The sequence below is a fragment of the Ambystoma mexicanum genome, chromosome 14 (genome assembly GCF_040938575.1).
Source record: "Ambystoma mexicanum isolate Mex_15411 chromosome 14, UKY_AmexF1_1, whole genome shotgun sequence".
NCBI classification, from domain to species: Eukaryota; Metazoa; Chordata; class Amphibia; order Caudata; family Ambystomatidae; genus Ambystoma; species Ambystoma mexicanum.
Window position 1 is genome coordinate 408315443 of NC_090940.1, and position 25558 is coordinate 408341000.

Here is a 25558-nt window from a genome sequence, read left to right on the forward strand (position 1 = left end):
CCCTTCTCCCAACAGAGAGGTGGTGAGGACCTCTGGAGGCCCCTCTAGATCTAAGGGAATCATTTATAAGGACCCCTTGAAAAACCCTAACACAGGTTCAGAAGTTGTAACAACTTCTGAGGGACTGGTCAACCATATCCCCTATAACTTTAAAAAGACTGATGTTCCTCAAAGGGTTTGTAGGTCATATAGCTTACAAAGGAAAAACTTTGATTTGACCATAGAACATAGGTCAAGGTGTCACCACCAAAATGCTGATGGTCTCTCTAGGATGTATGTCATCGACTAGAGGTATGAGATTCATCCAGGAGTGGATTCAATCCTCCTGTCCCTTAGTCTGGGGGGGGGGTGGTGAGTGTTAGGGAGAATTCTCTGTTTAGGCTGAATTTCCTAACCTAGTGAGTCCCCCAGCAGCTTTGCTGGATTTCGGGAGTTTGTTTTTTCTCCTGCCAAGAGTGAGACTCTTTTTCTCCCACTCGTGGACATGATTTGTGGTGTTCCTTTGAATGTTAATGTGTTTTATGGGCTATGGGGTCCTTTACTCCATAGGGTCTCATGTGTTTTTACTATGTGTGTTACACAGCACCCTGCGTGCAGTGACACAAGGGTGTCATAGTGACACCCCACCATAGACTCCATACCCTGGGACTGACTACTGTCTCCCAGGGCATGTAAAGTCACCATTGGCTTTACTAGTCCCAAATTATGAACAGAAACCAGTACAAACCATCATATTGTGGACGTACTGGTCGGGGCAATTCAATTGCCCCGGGGTCTGTTAGTCGAGGGGGCACGTCTCCGTCCCCTCTGATCGAGTTTTGGCTGGTGGCAGTGGATACTACTTTTTATATTCGACCGTGAATATATCTCTATGGGATTTTCCCATTGTTCGAGGCTACCAACTTTAATTAGTTAATTCTCATAGCCTCGAACATACCGCCGGTTTATTTATTTAATATTAATTTGCCGGTTGGTATTTTTTGCCAGGACTCGATTCTAAAATGGCATTTGTGTTCTCTTCTGTGACTCCAACCCAAGTCGAGCCCTTTGTTCCACTTTTTGGCGGGCTTCTCCACAGAAGCCTCCAAAAGTGGTGCCACTCTGTCTGGGTACCACAGGGTGTGTGGGAGGGGGTTTAGGCACCCTGGACTGAGTTACCTTGGTACCTCAAGTCGCACTCTTGTGTGATTGGCCCAAGTGGTGAGCCGGCCGGCCCACCACTTAGCATGTTTGATTGACAGCTAGGCTGAGTGAATGGGGGTGTGCTGCATAAAAGCAGGGCTTTTGGGACTGGAACTTCAGAAGTCGCCACAGGACCTGAAAATCCGACAAGGGGGAAGCTGAGCCGACCTGCTACGACGACACCACCGGTGGAGCCCTGCTGAACCGACTCACCACTTCCCAACGACAGAGGAGATCTCCCTGCTGGAGAGTCTTCTTCCCTTGACTGGTAGGCACAACCAGTTTACCTTCTTTTCTTGCATCCCAGGACGTCTTGTGGTCGAATTGCCCGTGCCAAGCACCCCGGCAACCGGATAGCCACTTACCACTGGACCGCGAGTAAAAGGACCGCTCCTTTTAATTGAGAACTCCACGGCTGGTTTCTTCCCTGGCAGAGCAACGGACTTCTGTTTTCACCCCGACGAGATCCTCTCTTCCCCCGGACGAAGCACCGACTTGCACCCGCTGCCAGGAACAACTTCCCCCGCTGGAGCGTTCTCACCATTTTAAGGTACTGTGTCTGCCAGGCCTCCCTTTCTAAAGATTGCTACAAGGTAACAATAATCCCTTAACCTTCTGGACTGGGCTGGCCGCCTTGACCAGCTAACTGGTCCCTTTCTGTTGGTCCAACTCTTTCTGAACCTTGTGCGAGACCTTTGGGCACTTTCAACCGTGTGACCTTGGACACATTTCGACCGGAGCCTCTTAAAGTGGGTCCGGCCTTGTTAACTTTGACTTTACGGTTTTAACCTGCCTTTCTCTCCTACTGTGTCCGTCCGAAAGTGTTGGGATCTGTTTCTATCTTTGCTCTGCCTTTCTCTCCCTTTTAAACTAATTGATTAGAGTGCCATCTTCGTTAAGCGCTCACCGCTGTCTGAAAATAAGTGTTGCTTTACTTAAGACTTGTCTAATAATCGTTGAAGGGAGTGTATATCTTTTAGTGACCGTGTTTTTGAACTGCTTAATATTGGTGCCAGTGTGTTTTACTAGATGTGTTTTTAAATAAATAATTATATCTCTTTTACACCAAGCTCTGGTCACTGTTTGCTTGTTCTACTGTGTTCTTTTGACCTATTGTGAATACTCTGTATACTGCCTAACTCTTCTTGAGAGAAGTTTGACTGCTCAGCCACAGCTACCAGGTAAATCTGGGTGGTACAGACTGCTACGAATTGGCTTTACTGCCAACCACCTGTAGTCTTAAATCTTTTGCAGTGGTCCCAGAGGGAACTGCACAGGTTTCTGCCTAACAGCCGTCTTCAGAGCGCTTCGATTGTTCGAACCCCACCTGTCGAACCTGTCAGTGCAGACCCAAACGGACCGCACAACAGCAATGTTTTACATAAACAAACAGGGGGGCACTCGTTCGCCAAATCTGTCCAGGCTTGCCCAGAAAATTTGGATATGGGCACTCAGACGGAACATCTGTCATCTCAACATGTTCCAGGGGATCTCAATTCACTAGCAGACGCTTTGAGCAGAGACCCCCTCCCAGAAGAACACGAATGGTGTCTACACGAAGAAGTCGTAGGAGACCTCTTATCACAATGGGGTTACCCCACTATAGACCTATTCGCCACAAGCGAAAACAAACAGTGCCCAGGATTCGCATCCAGGTTCCCCCAGCCAGACTCCATTGGGGAACGCTCTATGGATGAACTGGTCAGGTATGTTTGCCTACGCTTTTTCACCAACCCCTCTGTTGAGGAAGGTGGTCAACAAGATGCACAGAGAATCGATGACGCTTATCCTAGTTGCTCCCATGTGGGCGAGACAACCGGGGTTCCCGCACCTGCGCAAACTAGCAGTGTGCGAACCCATCAAGCTCCCGTGCTGGCACAACCTACTATCCCAGCACGATGGACAAACAGTGCATCCTCAACCCAGCTCGATGAACTTGGCAGCATGGCTCCTGAAGTCATAGTTTGGCCATCTCAATCTACCACAGAGGTGTATGGATATCCTAAAAGAATCAAGGAAACCAAACACAAGACACTGTTACTTTGATAAATGGAAGAGATACGTTATTTGGTGCCAGAATAAACAAATCAACCCGATTGATTGCACTCCTTCCAATATTGTCACCTACATGCTCCACCTGCTGGACGCAGGGTTGGTATTTAATTCACTCAAGGTACACCTGGCGGCGCTGTCAGCCTACACCACCTCCCATAACAAGGTATCATGGTGGAAAGTACCAGTGGTTAAAGCCTTTATGGAAGAGGTAAAGAGACTCCACCCTCCAATCTCGAACCCACCACCGGGATAGGACCTTAATGTGGTGCTTGCTAAACTCATGCCCCCCCCCTTTGAACCTATGCATAAAGCTAGTCTCAAACACCTGACCTATAAAACTGCCTTCTTAGTAGCCATTACATCCATAAGAAGGGTCAGTGAAATTCAGGCTCTGTCAGTGCAGGATCCTTTCTTTACTGTTCATAAGGATAAACTGGTTCTACAGACTCACCCTAGGTTCTCAAGTTAATTTCAAAATTCCATGTTAACCAGTCCATTGAGCTACCGTCCTTCTTCCAAGAACCCAAAAGCTCTGCTGAGGTGAAACTACACACACTAGATGTGCGAAGATCGGTCCTCTACTACGTAGACAAGACCAGACCGCTAAGAAAGACAGACCAACTGTTCGTCTCCGTAGCTACAGGCAGAGAAGGAGATTGCGTCTCTAAAGGTGCCATCTCGAAATGGATAGTCAAATGTATCCAGCTGTGTTACTCCCTTTCTGAAAAGACTCTGCCTTTTACGCCAAGAGCCCACTCTACTAGAGGCACTGGGGCCACTCTGGCTTTCATTGCAAATGTACCCCTTGACACCATTTGCAAAGCAGCTATATGGAGCTCGATTCACACTTTTACTCAGCACTACTGCATTTACACTCATTCCAAGACAGATACTCAAGTGGGACAAGCGGTTCTAAGACATCTGTTCGCTCATGACCCTTCTCACATCCCACCTCCTTCTTCTAACACTGCTTGCTAATCTATGCACAGCATGTGATCTAACCAGATTCCACAAGCCTCAGAAGGGATACATTACTCACCGTAATCGTATTTCTGATGCTTGTATCTGCTTAGATTCACATGCACCCGCCCTTCCTCCCCTCTGAGAGAAGGCGCATGGATGCTTGTAGTCTTATCTATCTATCTGCTTGTATAATCTGTTCTCACACTACTCCTCATGCTACCTCATGTCAGAAAAAATACAATCTGAGGGTCCTACACACAGGTACAGTGGACGTCACACTAGGGATAGTATTACTGGCACGCCCTATGTCGACGCCCATTTTCGAGTTTCAAAAAACAAGCTGTAAAACCCTGCAGCTTCCACTAGATGTCGGCCTATGCACAGCATGTGAATCTAAGCAGATACAAGCATCAGAAATACGATTACGGTGAGTAATGTATCCCATATACACACACACATACACATATATTCCCCGAGTGGGAAGAGATACATGGATATCTGGGTTGGAACACCTTGATAACATTCCAACATGCTAAATTCTGTATATTCTGAACTGGAACTATGAGCAAAGACCATGTCTACAGAGACCGTGTTGGAGTTAAAAGCCAGCAGCCATCCTTTCTAGTGGATAGTTCCACAAAGTGTATGCTCTTTTGTACTTTTCTTATAGTAAATAGGGAAAGTGAATAGGTGAGAGTAGGATTCCGAACAGAGGATTTTTTTTGGTTTATTTCTGACAACCTGACGAGCACCCTTTTGACGTTCCTATGTTATAGGCTAGGGAAAGGACTTGTAGAGTTGGGGAAATATAATTTTAAAGAGAAATAAACTCCTAGAACTATACCCAATTGTCAGAGTCCTGATTATGACCTTCTAAAGATGCTATTGTGCTCAAAAGCATCTCAATTCATTATAATCATACGTGTCACAGAGGTTGTAGCTTCAGAGCGGAAGGATGGGAATGATGGGATGTATGAAGTCCAATACGCCAACGGCCAAAAAGTCAATGTAATTAATTCTAAATGGTACTCCGATTGGTTTTCTGGATTATTAATGCTACCTCAGGTAGTATGCTGGCACTTCATAAACCAATGTTTGTAAATATTTGTACATCAAAATATATATGAATAAGTGAAAATAGTGGGCCTTGTCCAGGTGTGCAACAAAGGCCTGTTTCGTACAGTGGTTTGCCTGAAGATCTGAAAGCATTTGAATAGAATCCGCATTTCAAATGCCTATCACTGCTGAACACCAGACACCTTGCCCATTTCCCAGCCCTTCTGTAAATTGTTCTGTTGTGTGATGTTGGATGCAGGACGAATTCACATTTCCTCCAATCACTACTTCTTTTTGTAAAGCTCTGGCTGTAAATTGTCTGCCCCAAGCAGCCTAATGTACATCTACTTCGAAGCAATTTGTCTTCAAATTGTACATCCAACAGAGGGGTTTGGCTAAATGAAATTCTATTACCATGTATAAGTAACGTTGGTATTAGTCTCCTTTGAAATCAGAGCTCAACTCCGCTGTCACTGTCTCAGTTAAACACAGGTGGTTCTGCTAGCCCATGGCAAGTTGGAACTGAGGGGAGCCACAATAATGCAAGCATTTTAAGCTCCTCTTGCTTAATTAATTAAGTACTGTCTTTGCATCAATTTTCAGTTTGCTAGGAATGTTTCTGTTTCCAACAATTTGTGGATCAGCAAATGCTGTCTAGCTCAGAGAACTGACTGCTATTATAGGAAAGTTCTCTGTCCAACATTTGCTGATGTCATTTTAAGTGAAGGGAATAAAGATTTGCGCAATAAATACAAAGGTTGTAGCATTATTACATTTTCAGTTGTTGAACAGGTTAAATTGCAGCTAAACAATTTTCTGTGCCCTTGCAGCATGCTCATGCTTTGGAGTTGCTTGAAGATAAGCTGGTGGAGGGAGCGTCAGCACTAGATGTTGGCTCTGGAAGTGGGTATTTGACAGCGTGCTTTGCTCGAATGGTAAGCATAAATGCCATTTCATTTTTGTAAAAATGTTTTTAATTTTACAATAAATACATAAAGACAAGGCACAAATCAAGAGTTTAGATGTTCTACATTACAGTGCTCTTGTCCTTTTAGTTATATTGCAAGTCACCCTCCCATGAGCCTGTCCTCCACCACTAGTTAAGACTTCAACATTCTTTTCACTCACTTAATTCCTCCAATTCTGATCGAAATATTTAGTTTTTCATGTTGGCCGGGCGTGGGAAAACATACAGCTGAGGTTGGTATTTAGCGTAGTGCCTAGCGAACATGCAGGCAATAAGGCTAAAGGTTTATGGGGCCAGGGGGAGAAAGAGTTGAAAGCCAAGATCTATGGGTTAAGAGGGCAAAGGCAGACTTGCATACACTAGAGTGCGGGCCATATTTATTCATTTATTTATTTATTTGTATAGCGCACCAAACCTGTGGGCATCAGGGTGTTGGTTCCAGAAAGCGCAATAGCATTGAACATAATAGAAGTACATATGTAATACAATCAATTTGGGTGTGTAAAAGTTGCAGGTAATACATCACTCCAAGGAGAAAAGCATACTGGAGGTTGTGCATCTTGTCAGGAGAGCCAGGTTTTTAGGCTTTTGAAGAAGGATAAGAGGGAGGTTTCAGCCCTGAGCTGGGGAAGCAGGGCATTCCAATATTTTGCTGCTTCTAGTGGGAAACTGCATCCCCCGATTTTTGTTGTTTAAATTTGGGGGTTGCGAGCAGGTGGGAGTGGGAGGCTCTCATTGTTCTGTTCGATTGCCTTTTCATAAATGTTTAGGCAAGGTATTTGGGAGCAGTGTTTGCTAGCCGTTTGTATGTGAGGATGAGGGTTTTGAAATGTATTCGCTCGCGAATTGGGAGCCAATGCGCAACTTCTTCTGGCCGCAAAGATATGTTCTTTTTTCGGGGTATTTAACACTGCTTTCGGTGCATGGTTTTGTATTACTTGAGTTTTTTAAAGTTACTTGTGGAGGTTCTGGCAAAAAGGGCAATGCAATAGTCTACTCTAGACATAATGAGGGCTCTTGCTAATGTCATGCAACTGTCATTGGAAAGGAAATGTCTACTAGCATTGATCAGTTTATTAGTGTAGGCTGAGGATGAGGCTATCGCGTTCACTTGTCTCGTTAGTGTGATGGATGCATCCAGGTCAACTCCCAGAGTTTTTAATACTTTAGTGACTGGTATAGAGTTTCCATCTAGGGTGAAGGATGTGTAGCCCTTGTCCAGTTTATTTAGAAGATTGTGAGATCCTATGAGGAATTTTCATCCCTGAGGCACAACTAGTGCATGGCCACCCACGCTTGAATACTTAGGTAGATTATGTTCAGAGAGCTTGTGTCAGTGTCATAACTGTGGTGATAGAAATGAGAATTTGGGTGTTGTCTGCATAGTTAGTGTAGAAGACACCCAACGAGTCAAGGAGGTAAAAAATGGGCTTTGTTGAAGATGTTGTATAACGTCGGTGAGACGTAGGAGCCTTGGAGGACACCACAGGTGACTAGACGAGTGGGGGCCGAAGCTGATGGCGAGAAGACTCTCATGGTTCTGTTGGACAAGAATGATTCAATCCATGTTATTGCCTTAGGAGAGAAGTGGGCTGCTGATGCTAGGTGATGGCAAAGGGTTTTGTGATCCACCAGGTCGAAGGCAGCTGTGAGGTAGAGAAAGAGGAGGAGGGCAAGTTTATCGTTATTCTTGTGTTCATCCATTTGTATTTTTAAATCAAGGAGAGCTGATTTTGTTCCGTGGCCTGAATAGAAGCCAGATTCACATAAGCCTATGAGATTGTTAGATTCCAAGTTTTTTTGGATCTGTAGGTACTTTGCTCTATCCAGAATTTTAAGAAGGAAGGGGACCGTTGTAACAGGGCGATAGTGGGGATACTAGGGTTGAGTGTTGGTTTTTTGGGCAGACGAAGGACCCAAGCATCTTTTATGTTGGTAGGCACCGTGCTAGTAGTAAAAGAGTAGTTGATGAGTGAGGCAATGAACAGGGATAGCTCAGTGTCGCAGTCTTTGCTGGCAGAAGCCAGACAGATGTCACCTTGACATCTAGACGGTTTCAAGCCGTTGATAATTTTAGCAGCTTCGAGGTTGTAGACCTGGGAGAAATCAAATGGCTGGGCGGGATGGTCTAACGGTACTGGGGTTGGAGCTGTCAGAGTTTCGATGATCATGAGTTTAGTTTTTTTTGCTAAGATTTTAGATTGGAGTGAGGCTATTTTGTCCAGTAGTGCGCTTTGGATATTGGTGCACCAGGTGCTGTCTTTAAGCCAGTTGGCAGGAGGGGCAATTGGTAACTCTAGTTCACACAGTATAGCGAAGAGCTCTCTAGAGCTTGATTGTGCGTTATCAATCCTTTCGTTGTACGTGGACTTTTTTGCTTGGCATATGGCTTGTTTGTAGGTTTTGGATATGCTGGTAAGTGAGCTTTGTTAGTGACTGAAGGATCCTTTCTCCAGGATATTTCAGCAACTCGCTTCGTGGAGCAAATTGATTTGAGATTTGTGGTAAACCATGTGTTCAGGTGAGCTAGGGGTTTAGGTTTACGCTCGCTCAGATCGGCAACTTTGCCAATAGCTTGTAGAAGGGAATGGCTGTGTAAGTCAACCAATTCTGTAGGATCCTTGGTAGGGTGCTGGGAGGTTGTGAGGGGCTTCAGTAAAGGGAGGATCATGGCAGGAGTAATGTTTCAGGCCTTTCTTGGAAGGGAGACAGGGAGTATTGAGGTTGCCTGTGCCGGAGGGTTATTCACAGGGATAGAGAATGAGATCACATTGTGGTCTGCCCAAGGGCATGGCAGATTGGATAGTATCTTCATTTTTATGTTGTATTCAGCAAGCCAATCTAAGGTGCAGCCTTTCTTATGGGTATGTTCCGAGATTCATTCGGAGTAGCCCAAGGTTTGTAAGGACTTGGCTAATGAGTGCATGGGAATCTGTAGGGTCGTTAACATCTAAGTTTAAGTCACCCAGGAGAGCGGTTCTCGAAGAAGGCTTGGTCTCCAGTGAGAGGAGTGATGAAATGTCTTCCTTGAAGAAAAGTATAGGCCCCGGAGGCCTGTAGATGAGGTGAAGGTTCAAGGTGGCTGTATCAGGTAGGGTTAGTTTGATGGACAATAGTTCACCAGATTGGAATGCTGGGTTGCTTATTTCTAGAATGGGTTTAGTTTAGTTTAGTTTATTATTTGTATCGCGTGCCAAGCCGTGGGGCATCTGGGCGCTAGAACTTAATGCAATGTTACAGGCCTACAGGATTTACAACAACAGAGGTGCTTGTCGACCAGGGGTTACAGAGTGGGTCGATTTTTGCATAACAATACAAGTAAGCGCATAACAAGGTCGTCAGGGGTTACATCTTGGACGACAGTACAACTTGGACGACAGTACAAGTGGGTAGAGATATAAGCAGAGAACTAGGATGGAAGATACAGGCAGTAAGGCAACTGAGATGGGCATAGGTGTGTAGATAGTGGTGTTAGAGGAGGTAGTCAGTGTTTTTTTTCAAAGAGCCAGCTCTTTACTTTGGCTCTGAAGGTTCAGAAGGAAGGTTCATTTCTGATAGTTAGGGGAGAGAATTCCAGCACTTGGCGGCAAGAACTGGGAAACTCGCTCCTCCTGCTCTTTTAAGTTTGTACCTCGGGATGGTGAGGCAGTGCGAGTATTGAGCTCTAGTGGGTCTGGCTGGTTGATGTTTAGAGAATTTGTCCGATAGATACTTACGGGCAGAGTTGGATAAACATATATGAGTGATGATTGCGGAGCGAAACTCTGTAACGCACAGGGAGCCAACAGGCATTCTGTCTAAGACTGGTGATGTGGCTGGATCTAGGGATGCTTAACGCCGATCATAGAGCGTTGTTTTGTAAGACTTGAAGTCTGTTGAGGTTCCGTTCAGAGGAGCCTGGGAAAAGGGTGCTGCAATAATCAATCTTAGATAGCACTAAGGCCCTGGCAAGCATGGCACAGCTGATAGGCGACAGAAATGCTTTGTCGGCATTGATCAATTTGTTGGTATTGGCAGTGGTTGATGCAGTGGCGCTCACTTGTTTCTTAAGGGAGAGGGTGGAATCTAGGTACAGTCCCAAAGTTTTTATTTGCTTAGCCACTTTGATGGAGTTCCCATCAATATCGAATGACGAGTATCGGGGGTCGAATTTGTTTATCCTCAATTGTGATCCAATGATCAAGAGCTCCGTCTTCTCGTCGTTGAGACAGAGGCTATGGGCTGCCATCCATGCCTGGATTTCAAGGTAAATTTCGTTAATCCGTTTCGAGTCATCTTCGTAACAACCTGTCAACGTGATGAGAACCTGGGGCGTCATCAGCGTAATTCGTGTATGAGACACCCATGTTGTCAAGATGGTCAAAGAGGAGCTTTGTGAAGATGTTGTAAAGCGTCTGGGAGACGTACGAGCCTGTTATAGGTCAAAGGTTCGAATGAAAAGGATCGAATAACAAAAGAGTCGAATCAAAAGGACCGAAAACAAAAGGATGATTTATTTTATTTATTTATTTATTTTGGGTGGGGGGTCCCCCTCAAACCTCCTTTTTTGTGGTAAAAACCACTTTTTTTTCCTATATGGAAACCCAACAAAAATCCTATATATTAAAAAAAAAACAATTCAACCCTTTTGTTTTAGGTCCTATTGACTCGACCCTTTGGCATTCAATCCTTTTGGATTCGAAACTTTGACCGGACACCGTACAAGCCTTGAGGCACGCTTCAGTGAATAGGGAGTGGGTCAGCTGAGGCTGAGGGAGCGAAGGCCCTAATGGTTCTATTGAAAAGGAATGATTTAATCCAATTAGAATCGTCACTGGAGAAGGCAGCAGCTGAGGTCAAATGATCAGTGAGGATTTGGTGATCGACAAGGTCGAATGCTGCCGAGAGGTCTAACAGCAGAAGGATGGCCAGGTTACCTTTGTACTTGGCCTCATCCATTTGGATTTTAAGGTCAAGGAGGGCCGTTTCGGTGCCATGTTTTGGCCTGAAACCGGATTGTCTGAGCCCAAGTAAGTTATCTTCCAAGTGTTTTTGGATTTGGAGGTAAGCCACTCTGTCTTATATTTTTAGGAGGAAGGGGACAGTGGTAATGGGCCGGTAATTGGTCGGAATATTAGGGTCTAGGTTTTTTTTTTTAAGAGGGGCATGACCCATGCCTCTTTGGGATTGTTGGGTACTGTACTGGACTTGAATGAGGAGTTGATCAGGGTGGCAATGAGCCAAGTCCTTAGCGCCTTCCTGAATGATAGTGGCAGGACAGAGGTCTCCTTGGCATCTAGATGGTTTTAGACCTGTTTTCAGCTTCAGTTGGTGAGACTGGTGAGAAGGAAAACGGAGGGCAAGAAGGGACACGAATGTCCAGTAACTGGCTAAAGTTGGAACTACTGTCGAAGCTATTCTTCTTATTCTTTATTTTGGATTGAAGCAATGAGATTTTGTCAGCGAGGGCTTTCTGTATTTTGGCGCACCAGTCTGCATCCTTTACGCATACATCGGTGGGTTGCATAGGGGACTCAAGTTCCCTTAGGATGCTGAAGAGCTCTTCAGTCCCAGATTTGGCATTGAGTATTCTGTTGTTATAAGTCTCTTTTTTGGTATTTAGAATGGCAGATTTGTAGAAGGCTGCAGCTGAGGTGAGCAACGCTTTTTTGGGAGAAGTAGGTGATTTTCTCCAGGTAGATTCGCAAGTTCTTTTGGCACTTCGTAAGGTTTTTAGTTCACTTGTGAACCATTTGTTAAGGTGGGCTGTTGGTTTGGCTTTTTTTAGTTTGATGGGGGCGATGAGGTTTAAGGCTGAGTTTAGTGTATTATTGTAGAGGTCGACTAGTTTGTTAGAGTCTAAATCTTAGTAGTTGTCTGGGTCTAAGATATCATGGATTAGTGGGTGTAGCTTTGGTAGCGTTATGTTCCGGTTGTTTCTGGCATGAATTTGGGGGGCGATAGTCAGATTAGGGTTGCAGGGTGCATTTTCGATTATGGCGAATGAGCTACAATGGTGATCAGATCAAGCGTTAGGTTCATTCTGGATGATCGTGGTTGAGCAATTGAGGTTTGCCAACCAGTCCAAGGTTGGTCCTTTGTTATCCGTAGGCCCAATGATACAGTGCTTAAAGCCTAGCTGAGAGATGGCGTTTTCTAAGGATATGGCATTAGGGTTGTTTGGGTCATGGAGTCCTAACTTAAGATCATCTAGCAAGATGACTTACGAGCCTGGCTTAGTGTTGTTCATTAGTAGGTTGGTAATGTCCTCTTCCAAGGAGGAGATGGGACCTGAGGTCGATAGATGAGATGTAGGAGGATAGTTTGGGTAGCTGAGATGGGAAGCTTGGCTGACAGGAGTTCCGCTGATGGGAGGCAGGTGTGGGATATAGCTGTGAGACCCAGGTGATTTTTTGCAATGAGTGCTGCTCCACCTCCTTTGCTGGAGTCTCTGTCCGATCTGATAATGGTATAACCCTCAGGGATGGGTATGAACAGTGCTGGACATGCGGCCTGATGTAACCAGGTTTCTGTAATGGCAAGGAGGTCCAGGCCATTGGTTGCAATGAGGTCAGCAATATCAAGGGCATGTGCGACCAAAGAACAAGCATTAATAAGTGCTCCTTGGATGGTGGGGCAAGATGTGTGGAGATCAGTCGGGGGCTGGGAAGTAGGAAGTGGCAATCCTGGAAGTTTCAGCAGGCTCTGCGATATCTGTCAGGCATGTAGCAGGTAGGGCCGCAGTTAGTTTAGTTACAGACTGCTGCACAGAAGGCCTTGTGAGAGGTTTATGAGTTGGGACGTGCTAGCTGAGTCTCAGGTTTGATAAAGGCTACCCCCGCCCCCTTTAGTTATTGGTCTACCTTTCCTGAAGATAGTGTAGTTGTCTGGTATGGCCAAGGATAGAGTAGGACCGACTGCCGGATGTAGCAAGGTTTCTGTGATGGCCAGGATGTCTAGGTGGTTGGAAGTGATGAGGTCAGAGATATCAAGTGCTTTTTCATGTAGTGATCTAGTGTTAATTAGTGTTCCTTTATGGGGTGCTGTTAAGAAAGAATAAGGAGCCGGGCGTTCAGTTGCCTTGATCATGGCCCTAGTTACGTTAGTTATAGGGGAGTTGTGATTGAGGTTGGGCAGCTTAATTGCAGTCAGTGAGAGGGTCTTGAGGTCAGATCTGGTCGCTATACTGTTAGTGGTGGGGGCAGTTGTCACTTCATCCAGGTACAAGAAAGTCAAAGTGGATTTAGGTTTGCTGTTTATAGAAGGGGAACTTGCTGCATGGTTTGCTGAGCAGGAAGGCAATGTCTTTATGTTGTAGACATGATGAATGCTGGTTGCGGGTGAGCACTGGGGCACTAGAAACAGGAAAACATACTAATGTGCGGTCTGGAGGCAAGGCATTTGCAAAAGTGACATTAACAATACTGGCAAAGGGCAAGCTGGACACTGGGGCATTTGAAACTATGCGGTCTGAAGGCAAGGCATTTGCAAAAGAGACATTATCTGCACTGGCAAAGGGTAAGCTTAACACTGGGGCATTTGAAACAGGTAAACATGCTAATGTGCTGGCTATGACATTGGGCATTGTTGACATTGTCGGTCCTGGTAGACGAAGTAATCCTTGCTGTGACATCAGAGAAAGTTATAGCAAGCCCGGCAAGAGTATTGGACTCAGCCAGTGCTGCAGCATAGTTCAAACGGTGTTCAGACTGTGTCCGATTAGTGATAGGCCCAGGTTCTGTGCATGAAGTTCTAAGGGCCGACTCTGCGAATTTGGAGGCGGGTTTGGGAATGAGGTGGATGTTGACTGAGTGAAGTGAGGGCTGCTGTTCGGGTCTGTGATGGACGGCTGGCTTCTGGCGGCGAGCAGCTGACGGGGAGCCTAGGCATTAATTTCTCCAGAACGTTGGCAAGGGTATAGTGTGCACCATATTATGCCTTGTGAGGCGCATGAAGAGGCATTTGTTTCGGACCCATAACGGACATGTTCTGGCATCCCTTTTCTTACGAGTGAGTATGCAGGGGCCAGGCTGGATCGCGGCAAAGCTGCAAAGTGCAAGCGCACTGGGAAGGAAGAGGGACGGTGGGATACTCTCAAAGTCGGGAAGCTTTTCGGAAATACTGATCCTCCTCTTGTAGGTCAATGGGATGGGTGGAGCTGGATTAGACAACAATTTATATCAAGACACCAGCCTGTACGTGGCAACGCCCGGTGAGGTCAGGATGTGTGAGTCACGCAGTGATTTCATAGATGTTGGTAGGATATAACAGTGGAAGTGGGGGGCATCAAACTTAGAAAGAGGTGTCATGGTTGGAGTCGGTGGCCAAGGGGTGGCCCCGAGTAGGTATTCATTCTCCAACTGGGGGCCTTTTGGCACGTAACCCATCTGATAAGCCAAGGTGCTTACCTTCCGTTCCAGCTGAGTTTGGCAGGTCAGACCTGATAAAGGAAGCTCTGTGCATAGTATCGGCGGGTCTCCCGATCGGAGCGCTTTTGACGAGCTGGTAGTGACTAACAACGGTATGCAGGGTTGGGACTACTATATTGGGCGGCGTTGCGTGGCAGACCCGGCGGAAGTCCATCAGAGAGGCTGCTAGCCGACTTCCTTGGCCTTAGGTGATGGCTTTGTGGGGTGGCTCTGGTACTGCTCTGGGAGCAACCTTTACCCCGTCCCTGGCAAACCTATATGTGGCTCACTTTGAGGAGACACACATATATCCTGCAACAAACCCATACCTGCCGAATATTGTGGTATGGGTCGATACATTGATGACATCTTTTTGGTCTTCACAGGCGATGAAACTGTGTGGAATGAATGAATGCTGTGGCTGAATTCCAGAAACCGATACCTAAAATTCACCCACAGCGCCAATAAACAAACAACACAATTTCTTGACGTGGAGATAAGTGCAGACGCAGGGATATTGACCACTACAGTCTTTAGGAAACCCACGGATCGCAATTCCCTTTTGCAATATTCCAGTTTCCATCCAAAAACTCTCTGAGACAACTTGCCTTTCGGACAATTCCTCAGATACAGGAGGAATTGTTCTAGCCTACAGGAATATGATACCCAATCCTTAATCCTCAAAGAACGATTATTGGACAGAGGATATCCCAAAAAGATCATCAGGCAAGCCAGAAAACGTGCAAGGAATATCCCTCAGGATATCACTTTACAACAGACAATACGACCAGAAGGACAAAAAACCATCACTGCAGTCTTTGGATATTCCATTAAAACCAACACAATCAAGAGGGAAACCCTTAAGCTCTGGCCTATTCTCAACATAGGAGCTGTCAACCTCCCATCCCCACACTTTGCCATCAGAAAAAGAAAAAACATTAGAGACACCCTTGTGCACTCCTATCAAGAACCCAGTGATGATACACAAACCACACTATGGGATACCACACCGGCAGTAGGACATTCACCCTGCGGTCACTGTAATGTATGCAAACTCACCACACGGACCAAAACCCTTGATCTGGGTCTCCGCACAGTTTGGAAACAAAATACACTCACCAACTTCAATACAGCTAATGCCATCTAGATGATAAAATGCCCCTGCAATCTTATCTATATAGGGATGACCAGCCGACCCATAAAAAACGAATACAGGAACATGTGTCCTGTATAAGGACTAAACGTGAAAATCCACCCCTGGTGGCTCATTTCCTTTCACATAAACACACACCACAGGACATCAGATGGAACATTGTGGACAGGGTTAAATGCCTCAGAAGAGGAGGTGATATTGCCAACATGCTCCTCAAACGAGAACAGAATTGGATCTTCTGTCTCAAAATAGATACAGGGGGCTTAACGAGTCCATTCCGTGGCAAGCTCTCTCTGTTATTATGTAAAAAATTCTTTATTGACCCAAAAAATTCTTTATTGACCATCATTTCCCAAAAAAATATATTTTTTTAGCACCAGTAAAAAAACGTTTAGTTATCATCAGACCGTTCCAACTAGACAGGATCATTTTGAATCCTTCTCTCTCCCCCCCCCCCCTTTTCCCCAGCACATTCTTTATCTAACTACAGCTAACTACAGCTAAAGTTTTCACAGACCCTACCTGATATGCACTAAGTTAAACTCTTATTGCATACAGTGGCTCCTCGGCCCCCAATGTCACATATAGAGGCTGGAGAGTGTTTTTTCTGCCCATACGTTTCTCTCCGTACAAGCTCGCTTCGGCTTGCCTGACCTGCCTGACTTCTGGCTTCCTAATCAGGCTGTGTATCATTAAGACACGCTCTTCTGGGTCGCGTAGATACGTGATTCAACAATCGAAGACGTGATTACTACACGTGATGTACAGACGCGGTAGCCCTTATCTGGGACCTGCGTGGTAACCAAAAACTGCACGGGATTCAAATTCGGGCCCCTCCTCGGAGAACAAGTAAGTTGTTTTCTAATACTTTGCGGAATAAGGCCGTGGGGCAGAGCACAGCGATGCACTGCATGGCCTTCTCTGCCCGCTCGAGTCCGGGAGCACGTAAATAAAGATGCTTCCTTTAAATCACAGGCTTGAACAGCATGGGGAGGGAGGGAAGGAGTGGGCCTGCGCGGACTACATTGTTAGTGATAGCCCCTTTTTTCTTTCCCTCCTAGTGCCTTGGTCGTGTTAAGTCAACACACACGGACAAATGAATGTGCAAACCAAACCCTGCCAGGCTTGACCTCAAACCGCAGAACAGACCCTTTGTAGCTGGAAGGTTAGTGCTTGGCCTATATTTACCATGCCTGGTTGGCCCTTTGTGAATTCGCCTTTTACCTGAGAAAATATACATATTTTGAGACAAAACAACCCAGTAGAAGTCATGCATAGCCTCTCTGTTTGCCTTTGTTGTAGACACAGAGATAACTATAGTCTGTACTTTTTTCAATTCTAAAGTGTGCAAAATGGATAGGTCCTATTGACATTTAACTATAGAGAGACACAGATACTTTACCCTGTTGTCTCTGAGCATTTGAGCCTGTGGCAGTGTGTGGGGAGTGTCCTTGGATTATCTTTTTGTTTATCCTAGGTTCTCCTCTTGACCTTCACTGCATTGGTGCTAAGAAGCAGGGCAAGATCTGCGCCCTGTGGCAGGAAATGGTGACTGATTGTTGAGGATCACCATATACCTCCGTTTTTAAGAAGACTGTCTTCATGAAAGTGGTTTCACTACAATATACCCCACTGAAACTGGTAGACAGTGGTTGTTACATGGTGGAGGCAAAAACTAGCTCTACCTATTCCATGAACAACCTTGTACATGTTTTTATAATTGTCTCATGCCCTGTTCAACTACTCAGTATCTGCTTTGGACGGGTATTGTGGGCTTTTGTTTGTCTTCACTTTGAAATTAAGCTCACCCCAACCAGGGAGTACCTGCTGCAGAGTAATATTTATAATCTGCAGCACTGTCTTTGAGCTTTGTTTTTTAGTTTTTAGTTCTTAATCAGAGCCACCTTGGGATGGCTTGATCTGTCTACGGGATATTAAAATAATTTGGACCCACAGTAGACATATCAATCCCCCCCCTTTTCCTTAGCCCAAGGTGTGTACTCTTTTTTAAACACCTTCCCGCACTAGACTCCTCTCTGAGGACATCAGTGACCTGGGACATACAGAAGTCTAACAATTTCTTAATTGTTATGATTTTTCAAAAATGACTTCTCTTTGCCATCTTTTACTGTCCCCGTTTTTGTAAGCGTTACATCAGCGTTCCCTAAGGAAAGTTCTTCCCCCAACTGGGGACCAGGCAGGGACAGCAAGTTATTTTCTACCTATCCTTCTGTCCTTCTCATCCACCCAGTATCTCCTTGGTCACTGCGCAAGCTCATTTTCTTGAGCCAAAGGGATTCCCTCACTGCTCCTTTAAAACCACTTACAGTTGTGTGTTGCCCCCTTTTTGTGTTTAAAAAAAAAAAAGGCCGGCCGTCCGGCGATGCCTGCCGGCTAAATGCAGGTTGCCCATATGACGAGCGCATCAGCCAATCAACTGATTGCCGGTGCTGTGCTGGATTCCAAGAGTTTGGCGGAGCTCGTACTGCTGCAGCAGCCATCTTGGTTGGTGTTACATCTCCTTGAATGGACGGGATTCCGGTCCCTGCTGGAGGCATCTCAGGTCTGTGTGTGGACTCAGGGTGGGGGCAAAGGTATTGAGCCATAGTAGGTCACCAGGCCGGACTGGCAGAGATGCTGCTAGCCGACTCCCTTGGTCTTAGGTGATGTGGCTGATAACAACTTTATTGACCTCACAGTTCCTGTAGGCCAACAAAATGGCCCCTTTAAATACAAGTCTGTAGATGGTACAGGAAATCCAGCTCAAACAAGCTGGGGGGACCTGAGATGAGAAAGTAATATGAGCCCACTCCATTGCAGGAGAGACAATCTTATTTCAGCCTCAATTCCCCCCCCCCCCACCCCCAAGTGGCACCACTGGTGGTAGTGCTCACCAATGTACCTAAGCTAACAAATCAGGACAAAGAAAGCACAACCTCACTGATGAACAAGGCGATCCACTTGTTAGGGCCAATTGTGGATATAACGTTCAATTAGGATCAGAGCTATTGATGGCGAAGAGATCGCATTGGGTGGGTAAGGGTGGGAAGCTCTCCCTGTATTACTATGACTTTTAAATATATTGCTCTGGTTCAAAAAATTCTGTGGACGGGTAACGGCGAACAGACGGGAGGGGAGGATATTGGTTTCATGCTGTTGGGCTTCTTTTACAGACCATCAGGGATAAAGGAATGTCTGATTAATAGTTATTCGCCATTTCCTAGGGAAGGTGGAGGACAGCCCGACCACTCTGTCAAAAGTATTGTTTCTTTTTCTTTCAAAGTTCAAACACTCATTAGCAGTTCAACTTTACTTACGTCTTTTATCACACGTGTTTTAACAATGTTCGTTAGAGCGCTCGCCATACAATGTTCATGCTTGCAACCTTGGCTTCAACACAGACCAGTCTTGTATTGGTCTCCCCAACTCACTGGCTGTGTTCATTTCACTAATGCTGCTTTGTTCTTGGAACCAAGGATGGTACCACAGTGGCTACTGCTTCTCCCAGTCCTTAATTAATGACGTGGCAGGGCCCTGGGTATCTCCCACACACAATGCAGGATTATTTTGCCTGGTTTCCTGGTTTTGCGCTTTCTATTCTCGAGGTCTCATGAAAGTAACGGTTCCTCGTCGTACTTCCCTCCTTGCTATCCCTTTCTGTTTTGCCATCTTTCGCCTCATGTTAAACTGCCATCTTGGAACTGCTGTTTCCTCATGGGCTTTGCCTCGCTCAGAGTGTGCTCTCGTGCGCCGCCTTTTATCCATGTAGGGAAGTGTAATGGAAGTCAGGTGTGTGTGATGGTCAGTAATTGGCTGACCCTGCCTGACCATTGTATTGGAACATGTCAGGTACACGGCTCTCATAGTGAGTTGTCCGTGAGAAAATGTTTGTGTTGGAAAGAGGGTGGCAGAGTGCTGAGTTCCTAAGTATCCTACCTGGTAAGATGGGGTAAAGGTGTTACAATGAAGTGTAAGGAAACCAATGGTATCCACAGTAATACGAGACACAAGTGATCACAGTTAAAGGGTGTTTGTTGACTTAAAAAGGGTTTGCAAAATGCCTATCTAATCCTATATCTATAGATGTGACCATCAAATAATAATAATAACGCAGTCCTAGTGGTGTCTTGTCAAAAAAAAAATGTCCTATGCTAACAAAAACCTATTACCACCCCTACTCTAATACAACAAAATGTGAAAGGGATGTGAAAAGCAAAAAGGAACAGTGTTCAAAATAATATGTGATAATGGTAGAGCAATAAAGTTCCCTTCCCCATGTTGTCAGCACAGGGTAAGGTAGAGCACTCAGGCTCTATATCACACTCTGGCTTCTGTTAGCACGAGGAGGCAGTCTCTAAGGCACGGCAGGACCTTCTAAGACAGAGGGCCTCATTACAACTCAGGCGGTCCGGAAATAACGGTGGCGGTAAACCCGCTACCACAGTTGTTTCCGGACCGCCTGATCCCGACTCCTGCAGGCGGGAGGTGATGTTCCCGCCAGGTCTGACCTGGCGGGTTTAACACTGCCCGCCTGCAGGCGGACGAGGAAACACCGGCAGCATTACGAGATGCTGCCGGTGTTTCCATGATCCCCATTCCCATTGAGCCCAATAGGACTCAATGGGAATGGGGATTAACACCATTCCGCCTCCATGATTCCTGGAAAACCGGGGTTGTAATGCCCCGGTAATTCTGGGAATCACAGAGGCGGAATGGTAATACGAGTCCGGCGGTAACCAGGTGGTTTTACCGCCGCGGTTACCGCCGGACTCGTAATGAGGCCCAGAGTCTCTAAACTGCACAAATAGTCTCTTGCTCGAAAAAAGTCTTGTTCAACAAAAAGATCTAACAACTTAAAGTTTTCTTGCTTTTGCTTGTAGCACATATCGGGTGGATCATTCACCCTGGGGTCTCCCTCAGCCGGACTCGGACTCCCCTCGCTTTCAAAGACACTGTAGTTCCCCCTCGTTCGTGCTCAGACCTTCCTTTCACTTATCGTAATGTCCTTTGACTTGATTAACTTCAATACTATATGTTTGTCACTGTTGCAGGCTCCCATTGACCGGGCCCAAGCCTATCTTTAATTCTCTTGGGCATTTCTAGGGATCGAAGACTTTGAATTGTGCTAGGGATTTTTCTTAGACCCTCTCAGGACCACTTTGATCTTTCTATCCAATCTCAAAGTTCTATTTGCAGTCTACCTTCCTGGCAGAGATCTTTCGACTGGGCACCCACATGGTGCTGAACCACTATGCTGTCATTTAGAAAAGGGGGTCTTTCCTCCTGTCTTCCCCAATGTTCCACTTTTATCTGGATCACCTCACTCGCGGTTTCACCAGTCTTTCATCAGTGACACTCTGGCTGCTGGCAACCTTTGTTCAACATAGCTCAGCCTTGCACAAGTTCTCTCAACTCACTGGCTGCCTGGAGATAACGTCTCCCTCGCCATGCCACAGCCTCTCTCTCGCTCTGAATCGGCATCTTGGCTTCACGTTCTTCTCTGGTCTCTTAAGGCTTCTTTTTATGCACTCTCACTTTTCGGGTCCTCTCCTTGTTCCGGCTTCTCCCCAAAAGTTCTTATTTGAAATTTTGAAAGTTATTTATAAACGTGCTCCCAACAAACTTAATCTTATCTGGGCGCAGGTGTATTGCACAGTGACCAGGTCTGCCGTCTATGAAAATAATGTCAGTTCAGTAGTGTCGCAGACAAGTAATGAAGCACCAGTTTTCCAATTAGCAGAAAAGATATGTCTTCAGGACCTTTCAAAATGCAATGAGAGTTTTTTGTTATCGTATATCTCTCGAGAGGCTATTCCAAAGTTTTGGACCTTAAACTCCAAACCTTTGATCCCCTTTAGATAAGCAACTTGATCATGACACTTGGAGCAGCATCTTATTGCAAGAGTGTAACTGATGGCCTGGGTTGTCAATCTTAATTCTTTCCATCAGTTAGCTAGGTGCTAGCTGGTTCATACATTTGAAGATTCTGCAAAGAATTTTGAAGTCTATGCGTTCCTTCACGGCAACCGGTGTAGTGACCGTCTTAAGTTAGAAATGTGGAATGATTTTGCCACCCTGAACACCAGTCTCACTGCCACATTTTGGGCTACTTGCAGTCTTCGAATTTGGGTAGATGGAATTCCTGTCAGTAATGCTTTCCCGTAGTCCAGTCGTCAGTTGATGAGAGCCCCCACAACTGTTGCCCGATCTTTATTTGCTATAAACAGCAGGATTTGTCTTAGCATCCGTAGGGTATAAAACACAGATTGTACTTTTGCACTAACCTGTGCCTTACTCCCCATATCCCCATATCCTCCTCCCGAATACAGCCCACGTCTTTTATTTTAGGAGAAAAATCAAGTTGCGATTCTAAAAAACATGGTGACGGTAACAGATTGTTGTTTTGCAATTGATGTTTAGAGTCGAAACAGTGCTACCTCTGTTTTATTCGCATTTAACAGCAACTGATTTGCACACATCCATGTTTGCACTTCCTTTAAGCACTGTCCTCCGATCTCTCCACTCTTAGAAACACTTGAGTGTCGTCAGCATAAGAGTGGAATTTAACTTTAACTTGATGTCTCCTCAAGATGTCCATAAGAGATGTTATATATAAGTTAAAAATGAGAGGGGAGAGTGATGAACCTTGTGGAATACTTTAAATCGGCCTAAGGGAGTCCAAAAGGAATCCTCTGAATTTGTTTCTTTATTCTCGGCCATTCAGGAATGACTTGAACCACTGTAAAGCTTAGGGTTCTCCCTCTGTCGGGTTCGGACCTTTCCTTAATGATTTACACAAAGATCTCCCTAAGCAGGGCTAAGACCCCTCTGTTTTCACAAAGAACCAGTTTTGGACTTTGCTCCCACTTCACAGATCTCTAAAGCGGCATTTCATGACTTTGGGAGCTGCAGGAGTTTCAATGGGGATGTGTATTGAGGTCAGGGTCTCACTGCCTGCCCCTCAGTGACCTGGGCTTGCCTGCTTCGCCAAGGGGAGGAGCTCTGGTCTGGCACCGCCAGGAGACCCCAGCTGGCCCTGGTTTTGCCTCCTGGAGGTACAGTTTCCTCTCCACAATGCAACCTCCCCTGCCAGTATTCAGTGGTCCAGTGTCTGGCAGTTTCTTCCTCCCAGGGTCTCTGCAGCTCACTTGGTCTCCCTCTGGCTTCGTGGCACCTTCCAGCATCCCCAGCTCCCTCTAAATGCTGTTTCTGGCTGCTGCTTTTATACTCCCATCTAGAGTTGATTGGAGTTGGGTGTGAGTGATTGTCCCTCCCTGCCTGGCTCTGCCTGACCTCATTATCGGGACAACATGGAGACTGCTCATAGGAATCCATTGGCCATTGATTCCTATAAGTTATCCTCGTGACTCCCATCTGCCTCTTCTTAGTCCCAGTCTTTGGATATTTCAACAGCGGAATTGGATTATGGGAATTGTGGTGTTCTACAAAAAATGGATAAAGATTTTGTGGATTTTTGTCAGGAAAAGGGATTTGAATGTAGGGTTGTTGAAAAAAGTGGGTTTTGAGGAAAGAGGCGTAAAACTCATGTTGGAATTTAGGGATGGTTTTTGTTTTGCCTGATGGTTTTGCCTTTGCCGTACAGGAATTTACTGGGGTATGATGGGACTCTTCCCGTACCGATACACCCATGCCCGACATCCCCTCAGTTGTCATGGAATATCCCATGACAACTGAGGGGATGTCGGGCATGGGTGTATCGGTACGGGAGGAATACCATGTCTTGCCTGAGGGCGTGTCTCCCCAAGGGCCCCCTGCCCAGGTGATCCTCCCTCGTTCGTCTGCCCCCAGGGTTATGGTGGGCCAATATATGTGACTTTGAGATCAGGGAAAAAATAGAAAGCAATCACAATCACCAGATATTAAGCTGGGGCTGGGATTCTGTCAGCCCGAATCGAGCACCTACTCCATCTCGGGCAGCCTATCAAACAAGGAATGGTTTCAGAACTGTCCATTGGGTAGCCGCAAACAAAGCCATTTTACAAAGGAGGATTCTTGTTGATTGCAAAGAAGAACTCCGGGTGTGTTCACATCTTGAATGTGACCCAGCAGGTATTGTTGATGCTTTATCTAAAATACTCCTAAATTGTGATAAGGTGTTTTTGAATGCCAACAGAAGAGAGGGAAAAGACCATCGTACATATGAAAAAATGGCTGTCCCTAAAGTGTAGAGAAAGAACACAGGATTTATTGACTGCTCTTAAGTGTAAAGTCCCTGATATGAATCTCATTAGAACAAGAAGACCAGAGTACAAGGCAGAGCTGCCCGTTAGGAGGCGGGAGACTTTAGAGAAGAGCTGGGAAAGGATATTAGCAGCAGCAAGATAAAATAATTCCAAGGAGCTTTGGTCCCTGGTATCTAGGAACAGGAAGGAGCTTGACTTGTGAGCTCCTAGAACAACATATATTGGTAGTCACCTGGGCAGATAATTTTTGTTCCCTATATTCCATCATAGGTGTGGCGGCAAGGCTCAGTATATTATGAGGAGCTTCAAACTATTGTGCCAGTTTGCCCTGGAAAAGTTATACTCTTCTTTCGAGGCAAAGACCGCAAGTCTCCAGTGCTGGATGGGGTACCTAATGACATTTTTTTTGTTGTCAGTTGGGTGTTTGGACGCCTTCAGTGACACCATTATTCAACACACTGATAGGTAGGGAAACCTACCCCAAAATCGGTGTACGAGTGTCATAGTCCCTATTTTCAAAAAAGGAAATCTGTGCAATCCCATGCCTACCGGCCAGTGACATTTTTAGATGGAACAACATTTTTTGCCTGCTTACTTCTCAAAAGACTTGAGGCATGGGTTGAGGAAAATAATATCTGATCAGACACACAACTTGCTTTTAGGCCAGACACTGGCATGATCTTCCAAGATTCTTGCCAGGTATGTTAGGATCTTGTGCAGCCCTACAGATAAGTGGTGTAAATCGGGCACTTTTACTCCCTAAAATAAGCAAATACTCCCAAAAAATTTAAATAGGGAGTACAAATACTCCCAACAAATAATCGTAAATAGAGACATAGGACCTTGTGCCCCTGCTTTCACCCACACAGTTCCATGGATATGTTTGGACGAGTAGTGCATGTAGTACCACAGGAAGAAACTACTATTATTACTGCCTAATTGGAAGAGGTAAACGTGTATTTTTTAATGTGTATGAATAACAAGGTGCAAAGGAATTCTTATGGTAAAAACTTTACTGTTTTCCAATGAAAATATAGAATTTTTTGTAATTTTTAAAAAAAACAAATATATTTAAGTTTTCAGAGCAATGTAGATATGAGTGCATTAATAACCAAAAATGTTAACAAGCTTACATTATTTTCATATCGGCTCATTTTACCCCCACCTGGGGTGCAGCGCAATTCAAAACCATTGCTCATGTTTAAACAACCCCTGCCCAGTAACCATTAAACCACCCCCCCCCCAAACATATCCCAATTTATGGGTGAAGAAAGTATTCTGTTCTTGCTTTAAGAATTCAACTGGTTGAACCAAATTTCCAGCTTGATGTTCATAACTCAAATAATAGATATTGCCCAGAGTAATCTAGGCTTGAAGAACATCTGCTCCTTATCGTCCAGGAATTCATGCAGCCAAGGGCTATTGCTGTCACCTTTTCCATAGCCATCACTCCCCACAGTCTCACCCACCACATGGCTACTATAGGTCCTTCCTTGGTTTTCCATGCTTGTGCAACTGTAATCCTGGCCGCATTCAACATGAGTGATAAGTGTGGCCGTGGGCCCTGAGCTTGCATAACATCCTTCAACTG

At 45.5% G+C, this 25558-nt stretch overlaps 1 protein-coding gene across 11 annotated transcripts in view; it reads left to right on the forward strand.

Annotated features, from left to right (window-relative positions):
• Positions 1-25558, forward strand: part of LOC138526830 (protein-L-isoaspartate(D-aspartate) O-methyltransferase-like) — a 1059036-nt gene that overhangs the window by 658971 nt on the left and 374507 nt on the right. For 10 of the 11 annotated variants that reach the window (XM_069637551.1, XM_069637552.1, XM_069637546.1 and 7 more), the window contains one exon: positions 6087-6191. The exons of the other annotated variant lie outside the window; for it this stretch is intronic. In XM_069637551.1, coding sequence (XP_069493652.1) covers positions 6087-6191 — 105 coding nt within the window. The remainder of the gene's footprint in view (positions 1-6086; positions 6192-25558) is intronic. 11 annotated transcript variants of the gene reach the window in all.